General features: G+C 52.6%; 1 protein-coding gene across 1 annotated transcript; it reads left to right on the top strand.

Annotated features, from left to right (window-relative positions):
* Positions 1 to 2,015: 2,015 nt before the first annotated feature.
* On the top strand, positions 2,016 to 19,285 carry MRPS18A (mitochondrial ribosomal protein S18A; the record flags this gene model as incomplete). Its single annotated transcript, XM_080699789.1, has 6 exons — positions 2,016 to 2,127; positions 11,419 to 11,450; positions 14,291 to 14,398; positions 16,551 to 16,674; positions 16,746 to 16,815; positions 19,141 to 19,285. 6 exons carry the CDS (start codon positions 2,016 to 2,018, stop codon positions 19,283 to 19,285), a joined length of 591 nt encoding a protein of 196 aa, XP_080555915.1.
* Positions 19,286 to 20,404: the final 1,119 nt, after the last annotated feature.

Genomic DNA, 20,404 nt, shown 5'->3' with positions numbered 1-20,404 from the left:
CCTGCTCTCCCTGCCCGTGGTGAGGCCACTGATGCTCCCCAAGCTGCAAGGGTGTTGGTCCCAACTAGACCATGAGCTCCTTTTCTCCCTTCTCAGAAAACATGCTATGCTGTGTATTGAGCCTGACTTTTCTCATCTGTGACTCAGAGTGAGATAACCAGAAAATACCCCTTTAGGTTATTATGGAGAATGAAAAGAATATCTTTACCACAGAGTGGAACAATTGAGTGGCAAGTGATTTTCCTTTCTTACAAAGCTCCAGGGAAATATCGTATGTGCCCTGTAAATCTAAAAAAGGGAGAGCCGGGCGTGGTGGCGCACACTTGTAATCCCAGTGCTTGGGAGGCTGAGACAGGAGGATCGCGCAGGTTCGAAGCCAGCCTCAGCTACTTAGTGAGGCTCTCAGCAACTTAGTGAGACCCTGTTTCCAAATAAAGTATAAAATAGGTCTGGGAGTGTAGCCCAAGAGTAGAAAAGCCCCTGGGTTCCATCCCCAGGACCACACACACACAAAAGAACATAATCATCTCTCTTGAACATCTGCTTGTGTCCCCTTTCAGACACCACCCCCAGCATAATCATTATGAGGACATTTAACACCAGAAATACTCTAATGTGAATATACATCATCATCATCATCATCATCATTATTATTATTATTATTATTGGTACTGGGGTGGAACCCAGAGGCTTTCTACCTTTCTACAGGGTTCCACCCCCAGTACTGAAAAAAAATTTGTTTTAAGTTCTTTGTTCTATTGATCATTTCAACTTTGAACTATTGCAAATAGTTTTGGAACACATATATTTTGGCCAACACAAGAGCGAGCTTTTTTCAGTCATGTCTTTGGCAGTGGAATTCTGGGGCTGTGGGCATGCATATGCTCAGCTTACGTAGATCCTGTCAGTTTCCCACAGTGGCCGTACCAGTGTCTTCTACTGAGTGAGGCTCTCAGCAACTTAGTGACACCCTGTTTCCAAATAAAGTATAAAATAGGTCTGGGAGTATAGCCCAGAGGTAGAAAGCCCCTGGGTTCCACCCCCAGTACCACAATGCATGCATGCATACATACATACATATATACATACATACATACATACTAGGCAGCTGTATTTTCTTTCTGGTATCATAAGCTTTCTGGTATCTTTACAAGGAAGGCAAATAAGACAAACTTGTGAAAAGAGCCATCTTCATAATTTTCCCTAGTAGCTAATTTATGTTTATTGGACACTGTGTTTTATCTAATTTAATATTCACAACAAACCTATACAATAGTTCTACTCATTCTTTCGACGCGTGTATGTTCCCCTGTTACAATTATTATGTCAGTTACTGTGCTAAGTGCTGGAGATACTAGGGTCAAGAAGAACCAGCGTCCTAGCCAAGTGTGGGGACACATGCCTGGAATCTCAGTATTTGGAAGGCTGAGACAAGAGGACGGCAGGTTCCAGGCCAGCCTCAGCCACTTAGCGAGACCCTGTTTGAAAATAAAAATAATAAGATGGGGGTGTAGCTCAGAGGTAGAATGCCCCTGAGTTCAATCCTCAGCGCCCAAACAAAACAAAACAGACAACAACAACAATCTCTAGAGAATTCAAGCTCAGTGAGAGACAGAGTGCTGTTGGAAATAAAGACAGGGTGATTCTATCCCAGGTCTGCCTGACCCCTGATGCTCCGGAGGCAGGGTCCCTAAGCATTTCAACCCGTCTGTGCAGGTCTATCCCGGTCACGGAAGCTCCAAAGACTGGGGATGATGTGTGTGATTTTACCAAAGACGACTTCCAGGGAATGAAAGCGATCATGGAGACTAAGGAATGGCAGACAAAAATGACAAGACCCTCAGAACGAAATGCAGAGGTGACTCCAAGGCCTCTCCCCTTAGCCCGATCCGCGACAAAAAGGAGAAGTGGGACTGTCAGGTGCACCTGAGCTGGGCTTCCGGCCTCACCACTGCGGCTGCGCACGCGCCGCTCCGGAAGCGGAAGTGCCCGAGAGGTCAGGGGCGGTTTTCAAGATGGCGGCCTTCAGGGCGCTGGTGTCCGGCTGCGGGCAGCTGATCAGAGGGCTCCTGGCCAGCCCCGTCGCGACCGGCTGCGCTCGCCTCCCAGCTCGCGGCCTCAGAGAAGGTGAGTCCGAAGCCCCAGCGACCTCCCATTATTGAGAAGAGCAACAGAGTACGTCCGCCAGCTCTGGCGCGCCCCTCCTCTCGGTTCTGCACTAGCAGAGATGCTTCCCGAGAGCTGCTCAAAAGCCTCTTCCGAGCCGGGCGTGGTGGCGCACGCTTGTAATCCCAGCATTTGGGACGCTGAAACAGGAGGATCGTGGTTCACAGACAGCCTCAGCTACCTAGTGAAGCCCTTTGCAAATCAGTGAGACCGTTTTTCAAAATAAAGAATAAAAAATAGAGCTGGGGGTGTAGCTCGGAGGTAGAATGCCCCTGGGTTCCATCCTCAGTAAAAAATAAAAATAAAAAAATAATAAAGCCTCTTCCAAGCCGGGCGTGATGGCGCACGCCTGTAATCCCAGTACTTGGGAGGCTGAAACAGGAGGATCGCAGGTTTGAGGACAGCCTCAGCAAGTAGTGAGACTTTCATCAACCTAGCAAGACACTGTTTCAGGATTTTTTTAAAAATAGGGTTGGGGTGTACTTTGGAGGTTCAATTTCCACACACACACACACAAAAGCCTCTTCCAGACCCTGGTGCTGTTGCTAGATCTCCTATCTCTTGGTCGTATCCTCGGCAGCGATCAGCCTAGTTAGTTAGCAGGGATGGAAGAGAAGCCTGTTGCAGGGTTCAGAACAGTTTTCAGTAAGAGGCTACTAACTGCCACCAAAGCATCCCTGGACAATGAAGGGAAAACATCTGGGTGTCTTCCCCAGAGCTTCCCTTTCCAGTTTCTCTTCTGAAAATGCTGAGATCTAATGGTGGATTTTTTCTGCTCGAGCAGCTAGTGTCCCTGAGAAGTGGAGGCCAAAGTGGAAAGGCCGTTGAAGAGCTGAGACAGACACGTGCTGGATAGGGTTTCTGCTTTTCATTGATATTGTCTGGGAAAGGAGCCCGATCCCAGCGTCATCTGAAAGGTTACTGAAAGCCAGGTTCTGTGCTTCAAGCTGTGAATGGATTCTGAAGTTCTTTTCCTGAGATGCTTAGGTTCTAATGAGATGATATGTATACACTGCAGTAAATAAAGTGGCAAAGTAAAAGGGGATTCCTGTTACCGGAAACAGCAAACCCAATTGGGAAGTTTTCTTGAAGGGGATGTTTCCTGAACAGCCTTATAAAAGAATGGAATCTGGCCGAGAGTGAAAAGGTCTTTTAGAACATGGCCTTCCTCTGTGTACTGTCAGAAGCAGGAAAGGATGAGTGATGTACCAAAGAAATTTTGTGATTTTTTTTAAAAAAAGATTCCAGCTTAGTGTTGTCCAGCAAGTATATCATTTCAAGTTGAGATGTCTCCAGTGGAAAAGAGTGATCATTGTTGTAAGAGGGAGCACAAAGGTTCAAAAAGAAGAGCCTAATGAAGTCTTTTTAGCTTCTGAAAAGCAATTTCAGCAGAGGGACAGACAGTCTAATTCAGGAAACTCAAGGAGATCATTGAAGAAGAAACAGCACTAGCAAGTATATAGCCAGGCATGGTGGTGCATGCTTGTAATCCCAGCACTTGGGAGGTTGAGACAGGAGGATTGAAACCAGGGGCATCTTACCTCTATGTAAGCTGTACTCCCAGCCCTATTTTATATTTATTTTGAAACAAGGTCTTGCCAGGTTAATGAGAGTCTCACTACTTGCCGGGGCTGTTCTAGATCTGCGATCCTCCTGTCTCAGCCTCCCAAGTACCGGGATTACAAGCATGAGCCACCACACCCAGCTTTTTTGGGGGTGTATGTGTGTATGTGTTTGGTACTATAGATTGGAACCTAGGGGCATTCAACCTCCAAGCTTTACCCCCCCCCAGCCCAATTTTATTTCTTATTTGGAAATAAGGTCTCACTAGGTTGCTGAGAGCCTTGCTAAGTTGCTAAGGCTGGCTTTGAACCTGTGAGCCTCCTGTCTCAGACTCCCAAGCACTGGGATTATAGGTGTGTGCCTCGGGCCCAGCTTGTTGTTTTTTTTTTTTAAAAAAAGTAATATTTAAGGTTAGATTTGGGGAATATTTTTAGTTGGGAGAGCTTATGAAATGATGGACTCTGAAGTCCATCTTCATAAATAGGTCGATCACTCTTAATCACAGTCAGAGCAATTAGATAAATATTAGATTGAATCGATGTGATCGTACAGGAAAGCACTAGCACATCCTGTATTTTAGAGAAACATGAGTTTCCAGAGCCTTTAAATGAAAAAAATGGAAAGAAAAAAAAACACCCTTTCAGCCAGGTAGGGTGGCTCATGCTTGTAATCCCAGTACTTAGGAGGCTGAAACAGGAGGATTGTAGGTTCAAAGCCAGCCTTAGCTACTTAGTGAGGCTCTCAGCAACTTCGTGAGGCCTTGTTTCCAAATAAATGTAAAAATAGGTCTGTGAGTGTATCCCAGAGGTAGAAAGCCCCTAGGTTCCATCCCCAGTACCAAAAAAATAAATAAAATAAAGAATAAAATAGGGCTGGGTGTGTATTTCAGAGGTAGAATACTCACTTGGTTCAATCCCTAGTGCAAAAAAAAAAAAAAAATTCCTAGTCCCCCCACACGCACACAAAACAACTTTTCTTTGATCTGTTTTTAAGGCATGAAGAATTTACATACAGGCGATTCTCTGTGGTCCCAGCTGGTGTATTTGATACACAAATAATATTGTACACATAGAGTTTAGAGTTGTGAGGAGGAAGCTGGGTCTCTTGCTGAAGATTCTCAAGCATCCTGTTTTTCAAAGTTAAAATGACATAATTTTAGTCAGATTTTATGAGGACTAAGCACCAATGATTCTGCCTGTGGAAACTTTCGGTCTGAATCAGTGATTCTCAGTCAAGGACAGCTTTATAAGCGGAGCTTGGTGACACATGCCTGTAATCCCAGTGCCTGTAATGCCAGTGCCTGGGCAGCTGAGGCAGGAGGAACATAGGTTTGAGGGTACCTGGGCAACTTAGTGAGGCCCTTAGCAATGTCACACCCTGTTTCAAAGTAAAATTTCCCAAGTACCGGGATTATAAGCGCGTACCACCGCACCCAGCTGAAATTAGGATTTTCTAAGTACCTGTCGGAAGTAACTGTGTTTGCTTTTTTTCTACATACATCTATTCAGCCTTTATAATAATAATTTTTTTTTTTTTCTGGATCTGGGGATGGAACCCAGAAGCATTTGACCTCCGAGCTACACTCCCTGCCCTATTTTGTATTCTTTATTTTGAAACAGAGTCTCACTAAGTTGCAGAGGGCCTCACTAAGTAGCTGAGGCTGGCCCCGAACCGCAGCCTCCCGAATGCTGGGATGACAAGCGTGCGCCACCACGCCCGGCTTTATAATAATTCATAAAAAGGATATTACCTGTCTTATTTTTACTGATGAGAAAACCCATTACCAGGGGTTGCCCATCATTAGCTTTTGCCCAAGAAAAGCTCCAAGCACTTTTCCCTCCACCAGTAACAGCACCTTGGTACCTGTGGCAGGACATCCCCGAAAGCTGTTGCCAGGTAACTTTCCAAAGACTAAACATTTAGTGCCTTTGCAGCCAGCACTGCCATATTTAGCAAAGACTGTGTTAGACCTTATTCCACTCCCAACTTCCTTACTTGTAGAACCCTTATAAAGGAAATATATATATATTTTAATTACTGTGTGATGTTGGAGATTGAACCCAAGGGAGCTATACCCGCAGCTGTGTGTGTTTGTGTGTGTAGTACTGGGGGTGGAACCCAGAGGCTTTCTACCTCCAAGCTATACTCCCAGACCTATTTTTTTTTTTAATATATATATTTTATTTGGAAACAGGGTCTCACTAAGTTGCTGAGAGCCTCACTAAGTAGCCGAGGCTGGCTTCGAACCTGCGTGATCCTCCTGTCTCAGCCTCCCGAGCGCGGGGATTACAAGCGTGCGCCACCACACTCAGCACTCTTTTTGTTTTGAAACAGGATCTTACTAGGTTGTTGAGAGTCTCACTGTGTTGCTGAGGCTGTCATTGAACCCGTGATCCTCTGTCCCACACATAGCCCAGCCCTATTTTATTTTTTGAGACGGGGGTCTCGCTAAGTTAGCACATGCTGACCTGAAACTCATTATCCTCCTATTTCAGTATTGGGGATTACAGGCATCCGCCACCTGTCAGATAGTAAATATATTTTGTTTTATTTTTTGTAGTACTAGGGATTGAAACCAAGGGCATTCTACCTCTGAGCTACACCTCCAACAGAATCTCACTAGGTGCTGAGGCTGGCCTTGAACCTATGATCCTCCTTTCTTGGCCTCTCAAGTACCAAGCCCATGCCCAGCTTATATTTTAAACAAGAAAACATAAATACATGATTAGATGAACTACTGATTATGGTGTCTCAGACATTTTGAGCAGAGCAGGTTGAAGTGAGGGAAGACCTCGGGGCGTGCTTGCCTCGCTCAGTGCGCTGAGGGCTTGCCGAGGACCCGCATTCTGGACGCGGAAGTGCGGATGTGCCTGGAGGGGGCAGTTTACAGTGGAGACCTACTCGGGAGGAGTGAGCAAGTTGGGGCTTTACAGAGTTCAAGAGACATCCCGGAGCAGCCTGCCTGTGGGAAGGGACTGAGCAAGAATAGTCGTTCTGAAGCAGTAGGGCGGAGGATGCTCCCTGGGAGAGCCAAGGGAAAAGAAGGGGCAGGTAGTGGAGGACCCAAAGGTGAGCTGCAGAAGCGCAGACACATCCCGGGTGACCCTTCCCCGCGACACCGCCTCCGCGGCTCCTTCCCTCTGCGGCTCCCTCCCTCTGCACTCTGCTCAGGACCTCGGTTCTGGCCCCTCGCTGCCGCAGTGCCCGTGCCCTGCCGTTCATCTGTCCTCGCATCCTCCCTCGTTAAGCAGTCCGGTCGGCACAGCCGCAGGCCGCTGCCTTTGTGTTGCCATGGCCCCCAGGGTCTTTTGCGTTCACTGCTGTCTCACCACAGTGCTGTGTGCTCCACATGTTATAATTTAGTCATCTTGGACTCCACCCTAGGCGAGTATTTACTGAAGGACCCCGAGGACCTCTGGGAGGCGGCGTTTGGTGGTGGAGCCAGGCTTGTTTTAGCTCCTCCTTCTCCGTGCAAAGCCGCCTCTCACTGTCCTAACTGCACAGCGGGTGGGGGCGCCATGTGCTCCTCCAGGTAGCGATGTGTCGCCGCACTTGGGACAGACTGTTTCACGTGTATGAGAAGTGCCTAGCTTGGAAGATTTGGGTCCTTAGTTCTAGTTTAGAAAACTGCTTCACTGAGTGGGATATGGTGGCCCACACTGGAGGATCTGGGTTCACGGCCAGCCTCAGCTACTTAGTGAGGCCCTGTTTCAAATTAAAGAATAGCCGGTCGTGGTGGCGCACGCTTGTAATCCCCGTACTTGGGAGGCGGAGACAGGAGGATCGCGCAGGTTTGAAGCCAGCCGCGCTGGCTTAGGAGACCCTGTTTCCACATTTAAAAAATATAAAAAATAGGTCTGGGAGTTTAGCTCGGAGGTAGAAGGGTTTCCAGGAACCCCAGTACCACACACACACACACACACACACACACACACACACACACACAAAATAATAATAATAATAATAAATAAAAATTAGGGCTGGAGGTGTAGCTAGGAGATAGAATGCCCCTGGGTTCCATCCATCCTCATTAAAAAAGAAGAAAAGAAAGAAAGAAAACTGCTTGATCTCTTTCCTTTGCTTACCTGACACTGGCACATCTCAGAACACAAGTGTGATCTCATCTCTTCCTAGACAAGTTTCCTGTTCGTTCCTAAGTCTTCGTTTGGCTTTTCTCAGCCACCCCTCTTGAATGGAGAGGCGGCCGGGGACGAAATGGGTTTCAGGTTTGTTTGGATTTGCCGTGTTTTTCTGTGCACACTGAAAAGCAATACTGTTTTGATTCCTATCTCTTCTTTCCAGGGCTTACGGTCTGCTGAGGGCTGCGCAGGCTCCAGCTGGGCCTTTTCCCTTCACTGAGACACCACCCTGATCAGTCTCTGCCTCGCGCGCTCTCAGGTCATTCTGGTTTGACAGATTGCCCCTCAGATAAGCATCTGCCTGTTGCTTTGCCCATCGGCTCCAGCAGGCCGCTCACTGGGCTCCCCGGCTCCCGCCTGCGAACAGTGCAGCTTGCCATGGGCTTTGATCTCTTCTCCAGGGCCAGTGGGATGACTTCAGGGTTTGGGTCTTTGCCTAGAGTGATGTGTGTTTTGTTAGACTTGTTTACCTCATGGTTAGGACCAAGTGCCTGCACCAAGAAGGGAACCACATGTTTATCCTCTGTTTGGGGCATTGTTCCTGCGGACTCCAGTGGTACTGGCATATGTTTTGTTTCTTGTGGGGCTTCTTAGAAACTTCCCCAACTACAAACTGATCAGATACAGTTGCCCTCGAGTCCGTGTGTGTGTGTGTGTGTGTGTGTGTGTGTGTGTGTGTGTGTGTGTGTGTTTCTTACTAGGGATGGAACCCAGGGACATTCTACCTCCAAGCTCCATCTCCAGCCCTATTTTATTCTTTATTTTGAAACAGGGTCTCTATGCTGCAGAGGGCCTCATTAAGTTGCTAAGGCTGCCACAAACCTGCGATCCTGTCTCAGCCTTCCAAGTACCAGGATTACAAGTGTGTGCCATCGTGCCTGGTTCAGTTGTGTATGTGGAGAGGGGGTGCTGGGAATTGAACCCAGGGGTGTTCTACCTCCAAGCTATACCCCTAGCCCTATTTTTGTTTTGTTTTTGTGATACTAGAGATTGAGCCCAGGGACAGTCTACCTCCAAGCTGCATCCTCAGCCCTTTTTTTATTTTCAAATGGTTCTCCCTAGGTTGGTGAGAGCACCATTACTTGCTAAGGCTGTCCTCAAACCTGCTATCCTCGTATCCCAGCCTCCCAGGTACAGGAGTTCCAAGCATGCACAACCACACCCGGACCCACCAGCCTTACTTATTTTTTATTTTGAAGTAGAGCCTAAGTTGCCACCAGCCTTACTCATTTTTTATTTTGAAGTAGAGCCTAAGTTGCTGAGGCTGGCTGAACCTGTGATCCTCCTGTCTCGGCCTCCTAAGTACTGGGATTGCAAGCATGAGCAACCATACCCGGCCTACATATTATTATTATTTTTTATTTTTTGCAGTTTCTGGGGTTACCTAGAGCTCCCCATTCTTTAAGTGTTCCCTTCCCCCTCTGCACCGCAGGTTGTGTCTGCAGATGGACGTCTGCACTGACCCGCGGCTGCGTTGGCTTCCTGAGGACCGGGTTGGGTCTCGCCCACATCCCGTTCTTGGGTTGGTCTCTGTTCTGTACAAGTGGAGCCGTGTGTGGGGTGACGCAGCTTCTTTTACGCGAGAAGCCTAGCTTGTCTTTGAGTTGATTAGTGACTGCAGTGTTCTCTGGAGAAAGCCTCGGGGCTCTTCTGGCCTTTGTGTGTCTGCAGCTGGACATTGAGGGGCTCTCAGGTTGGTTGTTTTGGAATAATGAGTCTTTCTGAATGTCTGGCCCAGAAAACAAATGAGGGACAATTCCAGGCAGTCTGTATCCAATTAGGTGTCGGTCACAGAACTCAGCAATCACAGATGCGGCCATGGCCCTCTGGCTGGGTTAGAATTGCCTTTTTGCCTTAGACATTTCCTTCTCTTTTTACTATTTATTTTTTATTGCAGAAGCAATATATGTTTATTTTAGAAATTGTAGAAAATACAGATGGGGGAGCAAAAGCACCTTTTTACCAGGAGGGATAACCAGGCTCGCCCTTGGGTCGCTACCACACACGCAGGCCGTGGTCAGCTGTGTCTGTGCGGGTGGGCGTGTGCCTAGGGAGTGATCCCGAGCTCTCACTGGGTTCTCAGAGGTAAAGGCCTTCGGCTTTTCTAATGTGTACTAATTCTTGCTTTGGCCAGAACTGAATAGAACGAAGCTGTGGTAGCCAAGCTGCTGTTGAAATAAGGTTTTAGGTGTGTGTGTATGTGTTACTGGGGATCGAACCCAGGGGCATTCTACCTCAGAGGTACACTCCCAGCCCCGTTTTTTGTTTTTTTTTTTTTTAAACAGGGTCTCAGTTGCTGAGGCTAGCCTCAAACCTGTGATCTTCCTGTCTTAGCCTCCAAGTACTGGGATTGCAGGCATGCTCCCCCACATCCAGCAGGACTTTTTTTTTTTTTTTTTTTTTTTTTTTTGGTGATACTGGGGTTGGAAACCAGAGGCATTCTACCTCTGAGCTATACTCCCAGTCCTATTTTTTAGTCTTTACTTTTTGAAACAGTATCTCACTGAGTTGTGAAGGGCCTCACTAAGTAGCTGAGGCTGTGTGCAAACTGCAGTCCTTCGGTCTCCACCTGAATGCTGGGATTACAAGCGTGCCCACCACGCCCGGCCAGGACATGTTTAAGAGTGAATTGAGCCGGGTGTGGTGGGCACGCTTGTAACCCCAGCATTTGGAAGGCTAAAACAAGAGGATCATGGTTTATGGAGAACCTCGGCTACTTAGCAAAGCCATTTACAACCCAGTGAGACCCTGTTTCAAATAAAGAATAAAAATAGGGCTGCGGGTGTAACTCTGAGGTAGAATGTCCCTGGGTTCCATCCCCAGCACCGCAAAAAAAGAGAGAGAATTTGTCTCATTGATGAGCCACCATGGACTGCTGGAATGCTGCTAGTTCAGTGCTGTAATTGATTAATTAATTCATTTATTTATTTTGTGGTACTGGGGATTGAACCCAAGTGTGTGCCCCACACACTGCTAATGGTCTTTTTGTAATTTACATTGCAAACGCTCGTGGCAAATGCCTGTAATCGCAGTACTTGGGAGGCTGAGACAGGAGGATTGAAGGTTTGAAGCTAGGCTCAGTAATTTAGTGAAACCCTCAGAAACTTAGCAAAGCATTCTTTGACGATATAAAGGGCTGAGGGGGTAGGTGCGGCTCAGGTAGAACGCCCCTGGGTTCAGTCCCCAGCACCCTCTCCCCAGTCAAACACCATACTGGCTAATCCCTATGAAGAGACTTGGGCCAGGGGGCTTGTCTCCAACACTGCTGCCCACCAACTTCCAGGTCACTTTGCTACTCTCGGGGGTCAGGACCTCGCCAGTTCTTTTGAATAGCAGCAAGATGATGATTCTCAGACCCCCACCCAGAGAGGGCGCTCTGCCCGGGTGTCGAGCCTGGCACCGGGGTGGACCTGTGTGCCTGTCCCAGGTGGGGGCCGTGGGAGAGTGCAAACACGGCTCCTCCTTTCTGTCTGTGTAGAGTGTGAGCTGTTATTTGAAACTCCCTGTTCCTTATTAAGTGGCTGACCTAATTTTCCCTCTATCTCTGCAGTGGTGGAGATCCAAGAAGGGAAGACAACTATAGTGAGTATCCTCGAGCTGGCCACTCCGACCTCTGCAGTCCCTCTGAGGGCGGGGAGCGGTCGGCCCACACTGCATTCTGGCTCCAGGAGCAGCTCCCTCAGTGACCGTAAACCCCACAGCCTACTATTTTTCAAGCTGTGCAGTGTAGTGTAGTTAATCAGGAGCAGTTGCCGTGCCTGGGCCGAGATATCTGTTATTTGATTAAAGTAACCTTTTGTATGACAAGGTCTCCGAGGCCTTTCCTAATACATTCTTTGGCAGGTGATAAATCACTTTCCCAAAGGGGAAACTAAGGCCTGCTGCAGGCCTAGGGGCCAGAGCAAGCGACCCAGAGCCAGGACCTCCACTCCTTCTTTTTCCTCCCTGGAATGGGCGGCTAAGCCACTCTTTGAGTGGTGCCTCTGAAAGGTGGCGTTCTCCAGGCCTCCCGGGCCGGCTCCCTGGCTTCCGTCCCCGCTGCTCACTCCCCATTGGGCACGTCTCCCCCCCTTCCTTGGGAAGTCATGGGGCCTAGATTAGCCCATAATCCTTAAAAGACAATGTTGTTTTCACGTGACCTTCCATGCCTCCAAGGAATCCCGAGCGCTCCTCGGAGCTCCCAGAAGTGTACCTTGTGTCGATCGGGATTTAACTCTCCTGGCAGCCAGCCAGGCTCAGTTTTCCCCAGGCAGCCTTATCCCCAGGATGCGCCCTCTGAGTCTTTCCCCAGAAAATCCCTTTCCACTAATTAGCTCAACACTATTCTGACCTTTTAGAGGACTCCAACTCTTTTGGGGGGTTCCCTGGTTAAACACCCAAACAGGCAAGCATTCGTGCTGAAGGAGAGAGGTACATCTGAAGTTTTGTTTTGTTTGGGTTTTATGGTACTTGAGACTGTACCCAGGGACATCCTGCCTCTGAGCTGCACCCCCAGTCCTATTTTATTTTTTATTTTGAAACAGGGCCTCACTAAGTTGCAGAGGGCCTCACTCAGTTGCTGAGGCTGACTGAGAACCTGCGATCCTCCTGTCTCAGCCTCCCAAGTGCTGAGGTTATAAGTACGCAGCACAACATGCCTGGAGAAAGTTTTTATGTTTTCTTTTGTTTTGCAGTACTGGGGATGGAACCCAGGGGCATCTACCTCCAAGCTATACCCCCAGCCCTATTTTTTATTCTTTATTTTGAAACAGGGTCTCACTGAGTTGCAAAGGGTCTCACTAAGTAGCTGAGGCTGGCCATGAACCGCGATCCTCCTGTCTCAGCCTCCCTCAGGCTGGGATTACACACCGGGCCTCAAGTACATTTTTCACGTGAGGCATGCCTCTGCTGTGAGTAGAGAGAACCCAGAGCCTTGGTGGCTCTGGGACAGCCCGTCCATGCCTGGAGAGTAGTAGTCTCAGTAGTACTCTCTCCTCTATGAAATACAATCAGATAGCCTGCCCCACTGGATTGTGGGGCTAAGTGAAATCCTATATGTGACCCCTTCTTAGCCCAGGGCCAGGCATGCAGTGGGGAGTCAGTAAGTGCAAGCCCTCCTCCCAGGACCACCACGACCCCTCTCCCAAGGCCTGCCATGCACCGCGCGTTTTCTCCACCGCGCGGCTTCTATTCGTGGCGTGGCTGTTACGGCAGAGGTGGGTAGGGGTGCCTGGCATGACCAGGTAGGGTTTGCAGCACTTTCCCTTTCGCTAGACCCCTACCCCGGGAGACAGTGTTGCTTCCCCCCCAAGGTCTCTCAGACTTGATCACGGACTCGGCCGCCAGGCTGTCCTAAGCCCCTTGAAGTCAGCACTCACGCCCAGATCATTGGTTTATTGGACTTAGTAATTTCCAGGCTGTGTCACAGGATACAGCTGTGATAGGGAGGTCATTTCACATGTGACCTCAGCAGGGCTGGAAAGGTGGCATCCAAAATGATAAAGCCAAGAGGCGGGCCAAGGACACTGCTGCCTGTCTGGGGTTTTGTTTGATTACAGGAGCGGCAGAGCAGACACCTCCAGTGGGGGCAGCAGGGTTCTCAACTTGGGCTCCACTGGCATTTGGGCATGGATAATTCTTTGTTATGGGGGCTGTCCTGTCCAGTGTAGGGTGGTTACTGCTCCCCCGCCAAATGTCAGTAGCACCCTTTCTGCTGATTGTGACAATCAAAGTGTCCCCAACCAGGCGTGGTGGTGCACAAGTGTAATCCCAGCATTCGGGAGGCGGAGACTGGAGGATCGCGGTTCTCAAACAGCCTCAGCTACTTAGGCCCTTTGCAGCTCAGTGAGACCTTGTTTCAAAAAATAATTAAAAAATAGGGCTGGGGTGTAGCTTGGAGATACAGTGCCCTTGAGTTCCATCCCTGGTGCTGCAAAAAAAAAAAAAAGAAGAAGTGGTGTTCCTAGACATTGGCAGATGTCTCCTGGCGTAGATAGCGCTCTGCGAGCTGAAGCCGGACGCCTGGTCCTGAGCATGTGGGCACGTGGGCCTCCTGGACGCTGCGTCCCTCTGCCATTTGGAACTTGCCACCATGTGCTGCGTACTGCTTCCCAGAAGCAGAGAGGAAGCTTAATGTTTGGGTGTTCTGTGTTTGAGGAAAGGGTAGCATTCCAGTTGATACAGAAACCTCTCCCTCTCCTGCCACCACCACATTAAGCTCATATGGCTTCTGCTCCCCTGCAACCCACCAAACCGAACCCCTGTGGCCACCCCGAGGCCCAGGATACAGCAGCTGCCTCCAGCCACCACAGTGCAGGCGGGAAGGCCTGCCGCTGCTCCCACCAGACCTCCAGAGACGAGCCTTGATGGCGTCTTCATCATCGGGGCTTGCTCAGAGATGTGGCTGCCAGCCCAGCCCTCAGCCTGGCCCTCTCTGCCTCCAGATTGAAGGCCGCATTACAGAGTCTCCCAAGGAGAGTCCGCACCCCCCTAACCCCTCCGGCCAGTGCCCCATCTGCCGTTGGAACCTGAAGCACAAGTACACCTACGAGGTGAGTCCTGCGGCCCGGCCGGCTTCCTAGTAACTGGGTGTCCTCCGTGGCTGCTGCTCCAGCACACACCACCACACCGTGGCATCGCCCAGTGCTAGCTGCAACCTAGAATCCCCTGAACAGCTTTAAGGACCCGCTGGGATCCCAGCGTTCGGGAGGCTGAGACGGGAGGATTGCGGGTTCACGGCCAGCCTCAGCAGCTTTGTGAGGCCCTCCCCAACTTGGTGAGACCCTGTATCCAAGTAAAATAGGGCTGGTGGTATAGCTCAGGGATAGAATGCCCCTGGGTTCCACCCCAGTGCCACACACACAGAGCGTGGCTGTGGGTCTCTGATCTGGGAACGCATGGCCGTCTCTTTCCATGTTGGAGCTAAAGATGCTGACGGTTCCGCCATTCTGGGCAGCTGCTCTGGGGAGAGAACGGTCAGTGACAAGGCGGGCGGCGGTGTGCGAGCTCTGCGGCGGGCTGTCATAAGCACTCGTGTGGCTTAGTTCACTTCGTTTCCATGCCAACTCTACCGAGTAGGGACTTTTTAATCCTTGTTTTATAGATGAGGAAATTTAAGTCATGGAGAAGCTAATGAAGTCGCCTCACGTTACCCAGCTAGGAAGTCTCAGAGCTGGGACGGCAGCCCAGATGCTGCCACCGTGGGACGGGAGGGCGGGGATGGGCACCGCCAGACCCTCTTGCCCCGCGCCGTGTCGAGGTTCCTGGTGATTCCGGCGCGGGGCCAGCTTGACCTGGAGTGGTGCCCGTGCCCATGTACAGCGGGTGACTAAGGGCAGAGATGCTGGTCAGGTGATGAGAGCAGGAGGCCGCGTGCTGCAGCCTGGACAGAGTGACCCGGCTAATCTCCTGGGCCCTCGGTGGGGGCTCCTTGCCCCGCCTTTCTGCCAGGGGTGTCCTAAGTAGTAGAAAGCGCAGGCAGGCGGAGGGGCAGCGTCCAGAGCCTGTGACAGGAGGTGGGCATGCCTGCGTCCCTGCTGCTGTTGATGGGGAAGAACCCCGCATCTGCCCAGCCAACGTGGGCACTTCCTGCCAGCAGCTTCCAGGAGTACACTTGGGGTTGTTATCCAGCAGAAGAAATCTAATTCCCTCTGAGGTGAAGGCTAAGGTGGTTTCCCCTCTTACCCTTTGCACTCTGCGCCATTAGCTGCAGCCGCACCAGGCTGTCGGCTTGCTTTGCAGCCTGCCTGGGGAGCCGGCCCGAGCCCGGTTTGATTAGCCCCGGATTCATCCAACCCAAGCTACTTGCATCTGATTCTGAAGAGTCCATGGCTAGGAGTTGGGGCCTGGGGCCCTCAGAAACCGTCCAGTGCCTAACAGGTCGGTGGCCACTCAGTGGGCACCTCCCAGGCAGCAGGGTGCAGGTGGACATGGCCGCCTATGCCAGAGCCCGGCTGCTAGGCCTGGGGCTTAGCCCCTTCCGTCATTCCAGGGGGAGGGGACTTGTGTCACTTCTGGCTGTTTATCCTTCTCCCTTGACCCATCCCAAGCAGCCTGTTGAGCATGTGATTGCCCAAAGGGAGCTCAGGAATCCAGGCCCGTCTGGTCACAGGGGTTTAGCACACGAGATCAACCTCACAGCCCGCCTTCCTCAGCTCATATGCTGCCTGGCACTTCAGAGGGAGCGGTGGAAGGTGGAGGGGCTGTCTGCAAGAACTTGGCCTTTGTGTGTGTGTGGAACTAGGGACCAGACCCTGGGGCGTCCAAGCTGCACCCCAGCCCTATTTTATTATTTTGAAACAGGGTTTTGCTAAGTTGCTAAGGCTGGCCTCAATCCTGTGATCCTCCTGTCTCAGCCTCCCAAGTGCTGGGATTACAAGTGTGCGCCACTGCGCCCAGCTAAGATTGGTGCTCCTTGGACTGTTTCTAGTCTTTGGCCTGATCTAGCAGAAGACTGTCTCACGGAGGTGAAGGGAGCTTTGGGGTTGGTAATGGGGTACAGAAAACCCTACTGAATTGGTATTAACCTCTGTTAGAGAAAGGGGGCTGAGCAGTGGGCTACGGCTATGTGTAGAGGGGACGGTCTCAGGGACAGCTCCGCCATGGCATGCTGGGGCCCCCGGCCGGTCCTTGAGACCCTTGGCCCCGACTCTGGCATCAAAAGCGCGTCCTCCTGACCTGCTCCATCGCCTTCGGTTCCTCTAGGATGTTCTGCTGCTCAGCCAGTTCATCCGGCCCCACGGAGGCATGCTGCCCCGAAAGGTCACGGGCCTCTGCCAGGAGGAACACCGCAAGATCGAGGAATGTGTGAAGATGGCCCACCGTGCAGGTAGCGGGCACCCCTCGGCGTCCGCTGGCTGCGGGGCTGCTCTGACCCCTAACGCTCTTCCCTTCACACAGGTCTGTTCCCGAATCACAGGCCTCGACTTCCTGAAGGATTCGTTCCGAAGAGCAAGCCCCACTTCAACCGGTAAGAAGCCAACGGAGTGCCAGCAGTGCAGCACCTGCCGGCCCCGAGCTCTGCCATGGCTCTTGGGGAAGCCGTGGCTGAGCTCTGCCCCCTGGCTGTTCCAGCCTCCACCTTTCGCGGCCTCGGGCACTGGCTCAGGGCAAACAGGGTAGGAGGCCGCTGATGGGCATTGAAGGTTGCTGTGGAGACATCGAACGTGCCCACAAACTGAGTGATCAGGGCAGAGCGAGGCCTCAGACATGAGGCTCTGGGCAGCACCGCCGGGCGCCATGCCCTTTGCAGCTTCAGGCCAGCATGCGCGTAGCCTGGGCCGCCGGGCGCTCCCGGGCCGGCGCAGTGGTTAACCACCAGCACGGCTTGTGCCACAGCTGAGGGCCGAGGTGCTGGAGAGGAGCGCAAGGGCCGACCCCGTAGATGAGGAGATTCTGGTCTAACAGCCCGGCCGCGTCCTGTTTTAAGGTCCTTCTTCCTCTACCCATCTCTGCCGCCCAGGGCTCGCGTGCTGTTAGACCCGTAACCTGCCCTTGGAGAGGAGCAGGGCCTGGGGTTCTTGGCTCTGTCAGGGCTGCCCTCCCTCTCCAGCCTGCCCCAGCTCTCACTAGTGTTTCCAGACTGGAATGTGAAAATGGGGGCTCTCGGTAGGAAACCAAAGATGATTGCGGCAAACCTCCTGGGCTGACCCTGCTGTGAAGGACGGGAGCCAGGTTGCTGGGCTGAGGCTGCAAGACGGGGCCGCTGGGCTGACCAAGGCTGGGCCCTCACTCACGCGTGGCAGCACCCTGGCTGTGCCCGCTCCACCCGCACCTCCCGTCCTGTGAGGAGGGGCGTCTGCCAGAGCCTCAGGAGGGCAGGGCACGCCTGTGTCTTCCCACCCTGCGACCATTTGGGGGCTGAGCCTACCCCGGACACCACAGAAGCAGGCCCAGCCAGGCCTTTGAAGCCTGGCCAGGCGCCCTCCCCTATATCCGGTCCTTTAACGTGACACAGGATTGATGATCTGTGGGGGCTCTGGGGTTGCGAAGGCCACCCGGGGGGAGGGAGAGCCCTGGCTACAAAGGAAATTGGTTCCCTTTCAAGGGACTGATTCCACCAGGGTCCTCAGCTGCCGCACTGGCCAGCTCTGCAGGCCTCTCAGCCACGCTTTATCCTCCTGCCCTTTCCTCCCCGCCCTCCCGGGAGAGGCAGGAGCACCGTGTTAGAAAAGAGCCTCGGTTCTTCCTTGGGCCACCCAGCCTTGCCCTGCTCCCTGAGGCTGGCTGAGCCCACTTCCCTCGGCTCCAGGCCCCAGGAGGAAGGACAGCTGAAGAAGGCACCTCACCCGAGCGGCGAGCCTAGGAGCCTCGTGTCCTTGCGTGCCAGAATGCTCCCACCCTCCAGAGCACAGCCCAGGCCGCCCAGGGCGCCGGGTGGCCCTCCCTTCACCCTGCTCTTCTGTTATCCCGGGATGACTACCTGGGACCCTGTCCGGGCATGACACCCCCAGACTCCGGCAAGGCCCCGGCCCCCATGCTTGGTTCCCGGCGTGCAGGCCCCACAGGCCACACCTCCTCTCCCCCACCTCACCCCTCACAGGGTGCTTGTCTGAAATGCAATTGTGTTTTCACCTAAAAATTTCAGCGAAGGTTACTTTTTAAGTTAAAAAGCCTTGCATCTGAGGGCCTCTAGAGGGGCTGGGATGGGCCAAGCCTCACGTAGAGGCAGGGAGGATCCCTTCCCTTGTCATGGCTGAGCTTGCAGGGCGAAGGATGGGCCTTTCTGGGCAGGACCCAGCTTTTATTCTGGACAGGGTACAGCCCAGGCCCAGCTGGTCTGAGCCACTTTTCCAGGAACTGTCAGCCCTGGCCATCCCCAGAGGGGTCAGAGGACCATGGGTGGCCACCATCTTCCCCCTCCTGCTTACAGGAACCCCCCCCTGGCCAAGGCTGCACCACAGACCCTCACCCCTCGGTTCCCGACATAGGCTGGGTGAGGAACGGAGAGCTGGCCAGCTGTGGTCCCTGGGGAGTTCCCTGGGGCTGGGGTGCAGGGTGAGCCAAGTGGGGAAGAGTGCAGGCTCCGGAGCCTACAGCACATCAGCCCCAGCGGAGGCCACAGGAGTATTCCGCCCGCAGCCCCTCCATTGCCCCTCCCACAGCACACATGAGCCCTGAGATCGGGGAGCCAGGCCACACACCAGCAGGAGCCCAGCCCATCTGATTGCAGGACACACAGTTACTCCCAGAAAAATCCCTGCCCTTTGAGAAAGGGGTTGCTTGGCCCGCAGCGGCCTCCCCTGTTCCCCAGGCCCCGGCACTCAGCCTCCTCCCTCCTGTGCTTCCTCCACAGCTACCTGACCCGTTGGTCCTCCCGCTCAGTCAAGCCCATCTACAAAAAGGGCCCTCGCTGGAACAAGGTGCGCATGGCTGTGGGGTCACCGCTCCTGAAAGACAACGTTTGCTACTCAAAAACGCCTTTGAAGCTGTATCACTGACTAGGCACCTGTGGATCACCTCCTGCCTTGCTGGGATTGGAGCCCTGGCCTGAGCTGCACCCGCCCCGCCCACCAGGGATGGCCTGGCCCTCCACATGGGGCGTGGGGACAGCAGGGTAGCTCAAGTGCTGTGGCTGGCCGGCAGTGGTGCTGGGAGCCAGGGCAGGCAGGGACGCTGGGTCCCGGGAGCTGCTGTGATCTCGTGACTGGCTAGGTCACAGCAGTGTGGGTGATGTTTTTGCCTGAAGGAGTGTCATAAACCAGGTCCAAAGCTTGGGCGTGGCGGTGGCGCACACTTGTAATCCCAGCACTCGGGAGGCTGAGTCGGAGGATCGCGGCTCGTGGCCAGTCTCGGCTACTACTTAGGCCCTCTGCAACTCAGTGAGACCCTGTTTCAAAATAAAGAATAAAAAATAAGAGCTGAGGGTGTAGCATGGAAGTAGAATGCCCCTGGGTTCCATCCCCAGTGCCCCCCAAAATAAAGCCAGGTCCATGCACTGTCCACCAGCTATGCTCACTGGCCGTGGGGAGCCTGGGCACGTCTCCAGCCAGTCCCTGAGGGCGGGCACGTGATGTGGTTACAGGGAGTTCCTGTGCCCAGCAGGTTAGCAGTGGCCAGAAGTACCTCGCCCACCTGCTGAGCTGGCCGTCTCCACCCATCATCTGTCCCCTTCCTTGGCACTTTCCGGTCCATGCCATTCGCTGCAGAACTAGAGTGCCTGGAATCCTAGTGCCTGGGAGGCTGAGATGGGCCGGTGTGAGGCCAGCCTCAGCAGCTTAGTGAGACCCTCTTCAGAACACGTGAGAGGTGAGGGTGCAGCTCAGAAGTAGAACACTCCTGGCCCGGTGTGGTGGCGCATGCCTGAAAACCCCATACTCGGGAGGCTGAGACAGGAAGATTGCAGGTTCAAGACTAGTCTCAGCAACCTAGTGAGACCCTGTTTCAAAGCAATAAAGACCGGGGGTGAAGCTCACAGGTAGACTGTCCCCAGGCTCAGTCCCTAGTACTGAGTACCACACACACAAAAGGCTACCGGCAGCAGTGTTGCTGTCCAGCGCCTGGACACCAGGGCGAGGTAGAAATGAGGGCGAGCAGGACAGAACAGACCGCGTTTACAA

Source organism: Muscardinus avellanarius (assembly GCF_963383645.1).
Source record: "Muscardinus avellanarius genome assembly, chromosome: 8".
In the NCBI taxonomy this organism is placed as follows: domain Eukaryota; kingdom Metazoa; phylum Chordata; class Mammalia; order Rodentia; family Gliridae; genus Muscardinus; species Muscardinus avellanarius.
The sequence above is the reverse complement of the archived record's forward strand: the minus strand, read 5'-3'. Positions and strand labels throughout refer to the sequence as shown.